The sequence below is a fragment of the Sciurus vulgaris genome, assembly GCF_902686455.1.
Source record: "Sciurus vulgaris genome assembly, chromosome: 2".
In the NCBI taxonomy this organism is placed as follows: Eukaryota; Metazoa; Chordata; class Mammalia; order Rodentia; family Sciuridae; genus Sciurus; species Sciurus vulgaris.
The window spans coordinates 92,285,269-92,297,848 of NC_136462.1; the positions used below are offsets into that span (position 1 = coordinate 92,285,269).

The window sequence follows — 12,580 nt, forward strand, 5'->3', positions numbered from 1 at the left end:
TTGCTCTAAAACAGAAGGAAAAATTAAAAGGTAGCCTTTGATTAAAACAGTGGGCCAGGGGCAGTGGCACATGTCTGACTCCTAGTTACGAGGGAGACTAAGGTAGGAGGATTCAAGTTTGAGTCTAGACTGGGCAACATAGCAAACCTCACGTCTCAAAATAAAAAATAAAAATAAAAAAATTTAAAAAGGATTGGGGAGGGCTGGAGTTGTGGCTCAGTGGTAGAGTACTTGCCTGGCATGTGTGAGGCACTGGGCTCAATCCTCAGCACCACATAAAAATAAATAAATAAAATAAAGATATTCTGTCCATCTGCAACTGAAAAAATATATTTTAAAAAAGGGGGGTGTTGGGGATGTAGCTCAGAAGTAGAATGTTCCTGGGTTCAATCCCCAGTAAGACATAAACTTTTTTTTTTAATACTCAAGATCTTTATTGATTTAATCGTAACAGCAACCATTGGTAAGAGCTGATTGTTTTCCCCCTAATTTCCGAACACCTATTGGTTTGGAAGAACAGTTAAAAACAAAAAGACTGGTCATGGAATCACACAGGACTGCTTCAGAACCGCATGGTGCCCTCCGCTAACCATTCCAACAGTGAATGGATGGGAGGGGTAAGGGGACAACAAACACATCAAGGGAGAGGACAGGAAGACCAAGAAAAGTGCTGGCAGTCTCTGCTTTTCCATTTGGTGTGGTTGGAACTGGTGGTACTAGAAAGGGAAGCTTTTTATATAAAATATTTTAAAAAGATGCTTAAAATGGACATCTGAATATGTGAGCATCCTTGGGGCTCTTCTAGACACTTTAAGGCTTATCCTGGGGTCATGAAGGGTCCCCTCACCCTGGTAGAAAAGATGGGCTCATCTGTAGGTGAAGGAAAGGCACTGGTGCAAGGGACTTGGTAATTTGGATCAGACACCAGGAAGGAGAAGGATGGTTGGCCCAACAGGCTTCCTAGCTCATACTAGTGTTCCTCCCCCACTCCCCCGCTTTTGAGTAAGAACTTCTCTTGTTTGGGGACTTTTTTTTCTCTTAAAGACTCCACTGAAGAGAAAAGGAGTACACTGTGGCAAGAGTGAACATGCTGTATTGGATTCATAGGATTTTCCTTAAGTTTGAAATGTCCTGGAACTTTGGTTTTATGCACCGGAAAGAGCTCCCTTTGGACATTTCAGCATGGTCAAGAGATTATCAAGCACTGCAGCATCTCTCTGCCAGCTTCCCACCTTGGAAAGGTGGCAGAGTGAGGGTTTAAATACCCTGGAAAGTGTTTCAGCTCAGTATGGTCTGCCAGGGTTGCAGGCAGAGGTGAACAAGCAGAGAGAAACCAAAGACCATCTGAACAGGGACTCAAACAACTTCTGCTAAATCTAAGCTTTGCCAAAAGGTACCAACTTCCAGGATTAGCCTGAAAAAAAAAAAAAAACAGCTTAAATTCCAGAGGGTGGGAAAGGTGGTATGAATGGTTAACTGGAAAAACAAGCATGTAGCAATCACCCTTATAGCCTTTAGTTAGAAATTTCTGTTGAGTTAGCCTCAAGATAACTCCACTACTAAAATAGAAAACTATAACTAGAACACAAAATGTCCCTAAAGTATAAGCACTCTAAATCGTGACCCACCTGTATCAAGATCTGATATCAGGAGCTGGGAAGATAGCTCGGTGCCTAGCACTTGTCTAGCATGAGTGATAGCCCTGGATTCAATTTCCAATACAGTAAAAAAATAAAACGAAAACCCAATTTGATCTCTTATTAAAATCTGAGAGGAAAGGAACAATGGGGTAACTACTCCCCCTTCAAAGTTCTGACAGAAATTACTCCTAAAGAAACAATGTCCTTTACAACAAATGCTGAATGATTGGTAAGTGATTGGGTTTCACAGATTAATAATAAATTGTTGGTAAGACCTAAACTTACACAAAGAAAGATGACGGGAAGACTACAGATCTTCAAGTAAGTAATCCTCAGAAAAAAGCTATGTTAACAGTGAAACTTCTGTGCTATTACTGGCTTTTACCTAATCTATCCACTCAAGCACCCTAAATTTCTTATAATTCAGAAAGGTTAAGCAATAAACAGGATAAAAGAAACATCTATGTGATCCCTAGAATTTTCATTTCTAAGAGATTATATAAGAGAATAAAACCAAACACTCAGAAAAATATAGGAACATGGGTAAAACTATATAAAAGAAAAGCAATTAGAAAATGAACACAATTCATAAATATGAATAATGAATCTTGCCATACCTGGCTAATGAGAGAGAGACCATTTCTTCGCCACATCTCAGCAACAACCTGGGCAACCAACACCAAACAACGCAAAGGATATTCCACTAGTACTTCTACTTGAAAATCCTCCTGAAACACAGAAAGCTCAATTTTATTATTCTTCACAGGGCTCAGATATATCTTAGTTATGACACTGCATATTTCTTAGTTTTCTCATCTGTATAATGGGAAGGACTTGAACTAGATGATTTCCAAGTCTGTGTGATTCAGATTTCAATGTGATATATAGTTGTTAAATTACTAAATGGGAATTACTTAGATGGGTTGTAAAATGTTATTTTCTTTTCCACTCATCAACAGAGAGTTGTTCAAAAATATGACATAAGCAAATCAATATTTAACAGAGTCACTTACAAAAGGTACAAATTCATGCAGTCTTGAAACAGCGCCCAGCCTACTTAAACGCACATGAAGACCTAAAATTTTTTAAAAAGTGAAATAAAAGAAATAAGAAAAAGAAAATGAGAAAGTGATTAAACTCAATAAATCTGTTTACTTAGCTCATCAAGTTTGGAAACATGGGTGATTTTAATGTATATTTATTAGGGTTAGGGATATAGCTCAGTAATAAAGTGCTTCCTTACCATGTGCAAAATCCTGTGTTTAGTCCTTAACAACACGTGTACACACACTGTACATTTACTACGTTTACAAATGATGCTCTATAAAATGTCAACTTTTGACTTCTAATTTCTAGACACAATATTACCAACACTTAAAATCTCATATTATGCAAGGTGTATGCATTCACTACATAAAACTAATTTGCTGCCTCTCCAGATATGCTTATTATATATATACTCTTAAACAAATATCAAAATAATTGAAAACTATTTCTTTTTCAGGGCTTTATTTATTTATTTTTTTAATTAATTAATTTATTTTTTTTATTGTAAACAAATGGGATACATGTTGTTTCTCTGTTTGTACATGGCGTAAAGGCATACCATTTGTGTAATCATAAATTTACATAGAGTAATGTTGTTTGATTCATTCTGTTATTTTTTCCCTTCCCCCCACCCCTCCCACCCCTCTTTACCCTCTATACAGTACTTCCTTCCTCCATACTTGCCCCCCTCCCTAACCCTAACTCTAACCCTAACACTAACCCTTCCCTCCCCCCCATTATGTGTCATCCTCCACTTATTAGCGATATCATTCGTCCTTTGGCTTTTCAGGGCTTTATTTTTAATAGACAAAGAAACCCTTTTCTGGGATCATGGTAATTAGACAGTATTATGATTAGGCTTAATAAAAGTTTGTAAAATACTTAGAAAATCAAGTTCTATAGCTGTCACTTTTCATATGGCTCTTTAAGTGTTATGGGAAAAAAGCCCTTATTTGTTGGGAAACAGTTCCAAAATGAAGTTGCATGTTCTCTCTCCTACTAAACTTTACTGTCAATTGTTAAAAAGGGAACTTCTGTTTGCTTATGTATTTTTGGTTATTTCACCTTAATATATATAATCACCAGAATTCCTGGAATTCCACAACTGACTTTATAAAGTAGAAGAGATTTCAACTGAGTCTGCTATTGTTTTAGATGTAAATATAGCTGAAAATCCAAAATGGATTAGAACTGCTGCAGGATTTCCCTGCCATTTTTTGATACAAAGTTCTCTGTATTTTTTATATGTGCATGCAGGGAACATTCCTCAAGCTTATTTGACAGCAGTTGCTAAAACCATGGTTTAAATAAACCAAACAGTCTGGAAGGAGAAACTGAGGAAATGGTAAAGACTCGCCATGGATTGTAGGCTTTTGCAGTTACTGAGGTTGAGCTATGAGTTAAGGGAAAGCCTTGCTCAACAGGCATCACAGCAAGCTGTGATGAGTTCACCAGTGCTGCCTTGCTTCATGCTGTGTGCTGGAGCTTGCCCTTCCCCTAGTCCTTTGCCTCAGACTAGTTGCCGAACAGAATCACTTAGGGATACTTGGTTTGTTTACATTAGTATCATGTTTAGCTTACCTATAGGTTGGTTCTGTTATGTTTTAACAAGAGTCTTAACCTGATTGGATAATGTACATATATATGTCTTGTACAATCCTAAGTAAAATTAGATCTGTGCCTTCCAAGCCTGGTCTCCAATGCCTGTGTGTATTGGGAGGCACTGCTGTCATTCACTCTCAGCAGACCCCCGCCCCCAATACCTACGTGTGCACAGACAACATGATTTAAAATTCTTTCTACAGGAACATGTCTGATTTCAGAAGTTACTGATCAAGGATCTGATGAATGGCTAGATAGTTCCTCAGAGTAATATTGTTATGAGTTAAATGGATTGTATAATGACACTTTTTCTTTTGGCACTGTTGGTAGATAAATGACTGAAACTGACTTCAGTCTTCCATACTAAAAGGTTGATGTCTGACATTTTCATAGGTTGCTTGCTAGTAGAACCTAGAGTTGCACCTTCTTGGCTTTCTGTAAATCATAGAGTTCTAAAGCCATTCCTGGAAAATACTGTAATCCCCAAGGGCTACTTGGTCCATGCTGAATAAGTGGCTTGACCCCAATCCTCCCTTTTTTGCTGCTTAATATTACCCAAGGAATATGTGATGTTTAGGGCAAGTTTAGGTGAACTCAATCCTAAAATAAAATTCACAAGGCCTTTTCAAATTAAGGGGGAATAAAAAGAGCCTCAAGCACATTTCAATCATCTTGAAACTGCAGTTAAACACTTAATTTTGCAAGGAACAAGCTGCAGAGAATGGCTAATCTTAAAAAATAAAGGAGGTGGAGTGGGAGAAGCCAATGAAAAAAGTGCCATCCTACCTTTCCCCTTAGTTCCTTTATCCAGGGTTTTATTTAAAACCCTAAGCCTCTGAGAAAATGAGAAAGGCAAAGGCATAGGGAAATTGCTGCAAGGCCAGAATTTGGGGTAAGGTAAAGAAAAAGCTGTAAATAAAAGCAGAGAACTATTTGGTAAAGAATCAGAACTCTAGGACATTTTCTTTTTAGATGGGAAAGCTCTGAAACTCAGATCTTTCTAAAGTCATCCTAATCCTTTAGTTATAAGGATAAAAAACTCAAGTGCAATGAGTCAAGTGCCAGGCAGGAAACAAAACAAAACAAAACAAAACAAAAAACACCAAAAAATATAACTGCCAAACAAAGTAACTGGCTCTTAGGTAACAGAAGACACACGGGAAAAGATTATTTGCTGAACACCTGAGGTTCTCAAGAAATTGTGACTCAATGGTTCCCTTTCTGTTTATATTAAAAATCAGACTGAAGAATTGAGGATCTTGGAGTTATTAAAGGATAAAAAACTAAGTATTTTGAAAATCAAAACAAAATTCACATAAAATCACATGATGTTAATTATACTACAAACAACAATTAACTACAAAATGAATCAAAGATCCAAATATGGGAGTGAAAAGTATAAAATATTTAGAAGAAAATGTAGAGAAATTAGATTTGACAATGATTTTTCTTGGATATAATCCAAAAAGCACAGGCAAAGAAGAAATAGATAAATTAGACTACATCAAAAATTCCTATATACCATCAGACATTATCAAGAGTAAAACAAGAAAAAATATTTTAAAATCATGTGATAAGCAGTCAATATCCACAGTACATAAAAAACTCTTACAAATCAACAGTTGAAACCAAACCAAAACAAATCTCAAATAACTCAAATAAAAATTGGACAAAGCACTTTGAATACATATCTCTCCAAAGAATAGAACATAAAAAGACAATAAGCATCTAGAAAGATAATCAACATCACTAATCGTTAGGGAAACACTGATCAAAACCATAATGAACTGGGCATGGTGGCACATGCCTATAATCCCAGCAGTTTGGAAGGCTGAGGCAGGAGGATTACAAGTTCAAAGTCAGTCTCAGCAACCTAGCAAAACCCTGTCTCAAAATAAAAAATAAAAAAGGGGTTAGGGATGTAGCTCAGTGGTTAAGGACTCATGGGTTCAATGCCTGGTACTAAACAAACAAACACAATGAAATACCATTAAATATACTAGAAGACTATAATTAAAAAGCAAACAAAAATCCTCAGAAAAAGTCAGGCACAGGTGGCACAGGCCTATAATCCCAGTGGCTCACAAGGCTGAGTTAAAGCCAGCCTCAGCAAGTTAGGAAGGTCTTAAGCAACTTATAAAATATATTTTAAAAAGGGATGGGTATGTGGTTCAATGGTTAAATGCCCCTGTGTTTAATCCTCAGGATAAAAAAAATAATAACCCAGAAAATAACAAAGGATGCTAAGAAACTGGAAACCCTTGTGCACTGCTACTGGGAATGTAAAATGGTGGAGCCACCATGGCAAACAGTATGATGGGTCTTCAAAAAAAAATCCATCCAGCAATTACACTTCTGGGTACATATCAATAGAATCAAAATCAAAGACCTGAACAAAGGTTCCATACAGCATTATTAATAACAGTCAAAAGATAAAAGTAACCCAGAATGTTAAATGGATGAATAGTTGGAAAAAAATATAGTATATACATGCAGTGGAATATTATTCAGCCTTAAAAGGAAAAGAATCCTGACACATACTACAACATGGATGGATCTTGAGGACATTATGCTAAATAAAATAAGCCAAAGGACAAATATTACATGATTCCATTCATCATAGGAACTGAGAGTAGTCAAAGTCACTGAGACAGAAAGTATAACTGCCAGGGGATATGAGGAAGAGGTAACAGAGTTATTTAATAATTTTAATATATATTTCAGTTTTGGAAGTTTATTTTAGGAAGGTGCAAAGGTTTTGGAGAAGGATGTTGGTAATAGCTATACAACAATGTGAAGGCATTCAATGATGTTATACACTTAAAAATGGTTAAAATGGTAAATTTTATGTATATTTTATCACAATTAAAAATATTAAAATACATACTTCAATAGTTATTAAAAAAAACCTGACAAAGGGCCAATTCACATGGAAATTCTCTGGCTAGAATCTACAATTTCTTTCTTTCAGTGATGAAGAAATACTGTCAAAGACAATACTCTGGTAAAACTGAGCAAAGAGAAAGGTTAAAGCCAACAAGAAGATTTAATTATATTCAAGTTTGGGTGGGGAAGGGCAAGATGGCAGAATAGAGGCACCCAGTACTAGTATGCTCCTCCACTAGATAGAATCAAAGCAATAAGTGTGTTATTGTATGTGGAGGTGACTGGTTATGAGAACAGACCCATTGTGACATAGAGAGACATCAGTCATGGGTGGTTATAAATGGAGGCTGCATCTGAAAGTGCCATGATTAAGGGTAGCAGATCATTAGGTTCCTCTAATCCCCCTTCTCCAGCACAGAGCTCAGTGGTTCAATTGCTTCTTGCACACTGAAGGCATCCAGAGATTTGCTGTAGGCTTGGGAATTTGCCATGTCCATGGGTATGCAACCCATGGGACTACGACCCTCCAGAGAAAATATACCCCTGGCACTGGCACTGCCAGTATTGTGCTTCAACTTGTTTGGTGTGAAACACCTTGTGCAACTGGTCTTCTAGCCTAACTCATTTAGTAAAAGATGAGAGGAATTGCAATTAGCTTCATAGAGGAGGAAATGTGATTCCAGCCCCTATTCCTCTTCATGGACTATCAAGATGTACCAGTCTCCAATCAGAGGAAAAGAGCAAGTAGCATTGGAATCAATTTCAAGTAACAGGTACCATCAATGGGGCCTGTGGAAATTCCCAACTCCTGATAGGGGCTACCACTCCCACAGAAGGAGGAATCACAGAAGACATATTCCACATACTCTGCTGCCTACCCCACAGCTGTCTGAAGTACCAGAGTGTTCCCACTCTTACAAAGCTTTCAGAGACAGTATGTCTCCCTGACTCTGATACGGTACAGTCTGCATAAACCAAAGAATCAAAACCAAAGAAGCTACAAGGAGACTACACTGTGAAGTCCAGTTGGAAATACTCAACTTTACAAAACAAGCTGATACCCCAAGATATATTGGCAAAAGAAAGTCACACACTGAGAGACCACTACATAAAAATGAAAGACATTCACTCCAATAGATGGACAAATCTCAATATAGAAACACAAGAAATATGAAAAAATAAGGTCATGTATCACTACTAACTTCAAAATAGGGTGTCTACTCTCACCATTCTTTTTTTTTTTATATTTTTTAGATGTCAGTAGACCTTTATTTTATTCATTTATTTATATGTGGTGCTGAAAATCGAACCCAGTGCCTCATGCATGCCAGGCGAGCGCTCTACCACTGAGCCACAACCCCAGCCCATACTGTCACCATTCTTAATCAACACAGTGCTACAAATTCTAGCCAGAGCAATCAGGCAAGAGAAAAAAAATAAAAAGCATACACATAGGAAAGAATGAAGTCAAGTTATCCTTGTTTATAGATACAATTTTACATTAGAAATTCTAAAACTCTACCAAAATACTTTTAGAATCAATAAACAAATGTAGTGAAGTAGTAGGATACAAAGTTAACATACAAAAATTAGTAGTTTTTCTATATACCACTAATGAACTTGCTGAGAAAGAAATCAGGAAAGCAACCCCATTCAGAAGAGCCACACACACACACAAAAAAGGATACCTAGACTAAACCTAACTAAGAATATGAAAGACTTCTATAATGAAAATTACAAAGAACTGAAAAATGAAGCTTCTTCAGAAGCTACTGGAAGGTGGAAAGACCTCCCATGTTCATAAAGTAGGAGAATTAATATTGTTATAATGACCATATTACCCAAATACATCTATAGATTCAATGTAATCCCCTTTGAGATACCAATAACATTCTTTATAAATCCAAAAACTCATAAATCTAAAAACAATCATAAAACTCACATGGAAATACAAAAAACCCCAAAAAGCCAAAGCTATCTTGAACAAAAAGGGCAATACTGGAGGCATCATAATACCTGATTTCAAAACACACTCCAGAGACACAGTGTAAAACACACCATGGTACTGGTATAACAATGACTGGTAGACCAATGGAACAGAATAGAGAACCCAGAGATAAATTCATGCATCTTCAGTCAATTGACTTTTAAAAAGAATTCTTTTTAGATACACATGACAGTAGAGTGTATTTTGACATATTATACATACATGGAGTATAACTTCCCATTCTTGTGGTGGTACATGATGTGGAGTTGCACTGGTCACGTATTCATATGTGAACATAGGAAAGTTATGTCAGATTCACACCACTGTCTTTCCTTTTCCTATTCCCCTCCCTTCCCTTCATTCCCCTTTGTCTAATCTACTGAACTTCTATTCTTTCCTCCTCCACTCATTGTGTATTAGCATCCACATATCAGAGAATATTCATAGATAAACTTACTTTTGGCAAAAGTGCCAAAAACATATACTGGAAAAAGGACAGCCTCTTCCACAAATGGTGCTAGAAAAACTGGATATTCACAAGTAGAAGGCTGACTACTATCTCCTAACCTGCACAAAAACCAACTCAAAATAGATCAAAGACCTAATGTAAGACCCAAAATGTTGAAACTACTAGAAGAAAACATAGGAGAAGGAGTTCAAGATAGTGACACAGGCGATGGTTTCCTGAATAAGACTCTAACAGTCCAGGAAACGAAAACAGAAATTGACAAATGGTATAACATTAAATTAAAAAGCTTCTGCACAGCCAGGTGCAGTGGCACATGCCTGTAATCATGAGTTCAAAGCTACACTCAGCAACTTAGGGAGGCCCTAAGCAACTCTGTGAGACCCTGTCTCTAAATAAATTACAAAAAAAGGGCTGGGGATGTGGCTCAGTGGCTGAGGGCCCCTGAGTTCAACCCCCAGTACCACTAAATAAATAAATAAATAAATAAATAAGCAAGCAAATAAATAAATAAATAAATAAAGCTTTTGAAAAGCTAAGGAAACAGTCAACAGAGTGAAAAGACAACTTATAGAATGGAAGGAAATCTTTCCCATTATTCGTCTGACAGATTAAATATCAAGAATATAGAAAATACTCGATAAACTTAACAGAAAAAGTAATCCAATTAATAAGTGGGTAAATCACCTACCTGAAGAGACATTTCTCCAAAGAAGTATGAATGGTCAACAGATGAAAAATGTTCAATATCTTTAGTCATCAAGGAAAAGCAAACCAAAACTATACCAAGGGCTGGAGTTATAGCTCAGTGGTAGAGTTCTCACCTAGCATACATGAGGCTCTGGGTTTCGGATCCCCAGAACAAAAAAAATCAAACAAACAACTACATGGAAAAATAAACGACTATATGGAAATACCATCTCACCCAGTTCATTCTCTCTCTCTCTCTCTCTCCCTGCCTCTCTCTCTCTCTCTCTCACACACACACACACACACACACACACACACACACACTCACACTGGTGAGATTGTGAAGAAATAGGAAACTTTATATACTGTTGGTGGGAATGTAAATTAGTACTTTCACTATGGAAAACAAATGAAGGTTCCTCAAAAAAATAAAAATATAACTATCATATGATTCATATACGACTTCTAGGCATATATCTAAAGGAAATTAAGTCAGTAGACCAAATAGATTCCTGCATACCCATATTTACTGTGGCACTATTTTTTTTATTGTGACACTATTCACAAGAGTCAAGACACAAAATTGGCCTAGGTATTCATCAGCAAAAGAACAGATGAAGAAAATAAGGTATATATATATATATATATATATATATACACACACACACACACACACACACAATGGAGTATGATTAAGTCATAAAGAAGAATGAAATCTTGTCATCTGCAGGAAAATGGATAGAACTCAAAGATATTATATTAAGCCAGACACAGGGAGTTAAGAATCACATTTCCTCTCATATATGGAAACTAAAGGAAATTTAAAAAAAGATGACCTGAGAATAGAAGAGGGAATATTAGGGGTTGGGAAGAAGGGATGGTAGTGGGAGAGGGTAGGAGAAAAGAGGGTAGACATAATGAAAGCATGATATATCCTTGTATGGAAATCCTACAGTGAAATTCATTAATTTGTACAATTAATATGCATTAGTATTTAAAACAATGAAAAGATAATATTTGTAAGAAAGAAAAGTGTGCTGGAAACAAACTTTTTATTGCAAAGTCTGCAATGTAAAGAAGCCTTTCTTCAGAGAATGAATATACACCTTTAAATCCAGAAAAATTCCACCTTGTATGAAGGTGAATCTAGGACATTCATTCAAAACATATTAGTAAAGCTGATTAATTAGGTTAGTAAATTTCCAAGTATTCAGTCATATTAACTTCTTAAAAGTTAGGAACATGTGCCATCATGTTGGCTTAGGAATTGAATTCCTCAACAAGACTCCTAAAGCGCAGTAAGTAAAATTGAGACTCAATAAATGCAATTTTATCAAACTAAAAAGCTGCTTCTCAGAAAAGGGAACAATCCAGAATGTGAAGAGAGTGTCTACAAAATGGGAGAGAATCTTTGCCACCTACACTTCTCAGATAGAGCACTAATCTCCAAAATATATAAAGAAAACTTAACACCAAAAAACCAAATAACCCAATCAATAAATGGGCAAAGGAACTGAACAGACACGTCAGAGAAGAAATACGAATGGTCAACACATACATGAAAAAATGTTCAACATCATTAGCAATTAGAGAAATGTAAATTAAAATAACACTGAGATTTCATCTCACTCTAGTTAGAATGGCAATTATCAAGAATACAAGTGGACTGGGGTTGTAGCTCAGTGGTATAACACTTGCCTGGCACATGTGAGGCACTGGGTTCAATCCTCAGCACCGCATAAAAATAAATAAATTAAATAAAGGTATTGTGTCCCTCTACAACTAAAAAATTAAAAAAAAAAAAGAATACAACCAACAATAAATGTTGGTGAGGATGTGGGGAAAAAGTTACACTCATACACTGCTGGTGGGACTGCAAATTGGTGCAACCATTCTGGCAAGCAGTATGGAGATTCTGCAGAAAACTTAGAATGGAACCACTATTTGACCCAGTTATCCCACTCCTCGGCATATACATGTGAGGCACTGGGTTCAATCCTCAGCACCACATAAAAATAAATAAATTAAATAAAGGTATTGTGTCCCTCTACAACTAAAAAATAAAAAAAAAAAAAAAAAAAAGGAATACAACCAACAATAAATGTTGGTGAGGATGTGGGGAAAAAGTTACACTCATACACTGCTGATGGGACTGCAAATTGGTGCAACCATTCTGGCAAGCAGTATGGAGATTCTGCAGAAAACTTAGAATGGAACCACTATTTGACCCAGTTATCCCACTCCTCGGCATATACCCAAAGG

The 12,580-nt window shown here is 36.5% G+C and overlaps 1 protein-coding gene across 2 annotated transcripts in view; it reads right to left on the reverse strand.

Moving 5' to 3' along the window:
* Positions 1–12,580, reverse strand: part of UBR1 (ubiquitin protein ligase E3 component n-recognin 1) — a 159,800-nt gene that overhangs the window by 69,977 nt on the left and 77,243 nt on the right. For both annotated transcript variants that reach the window (XM_079127740.1, XM_079127741.1), the window contains exons 16-17: positions 2,654–2,715; positions 2,258–2,368 (exon numbers count right to left, since the gene is read on the reverse strand). In XM_079127740.1, coding sequence (XP_078983866.1) covers positions 2,258–2,368; positions 2,654–2,715 — 173 coding nt within the window. The remainder of the gene's footprint in view (positions 1–2,257; positions 2,369–2,653; positions 2,716–12,580) is intronic.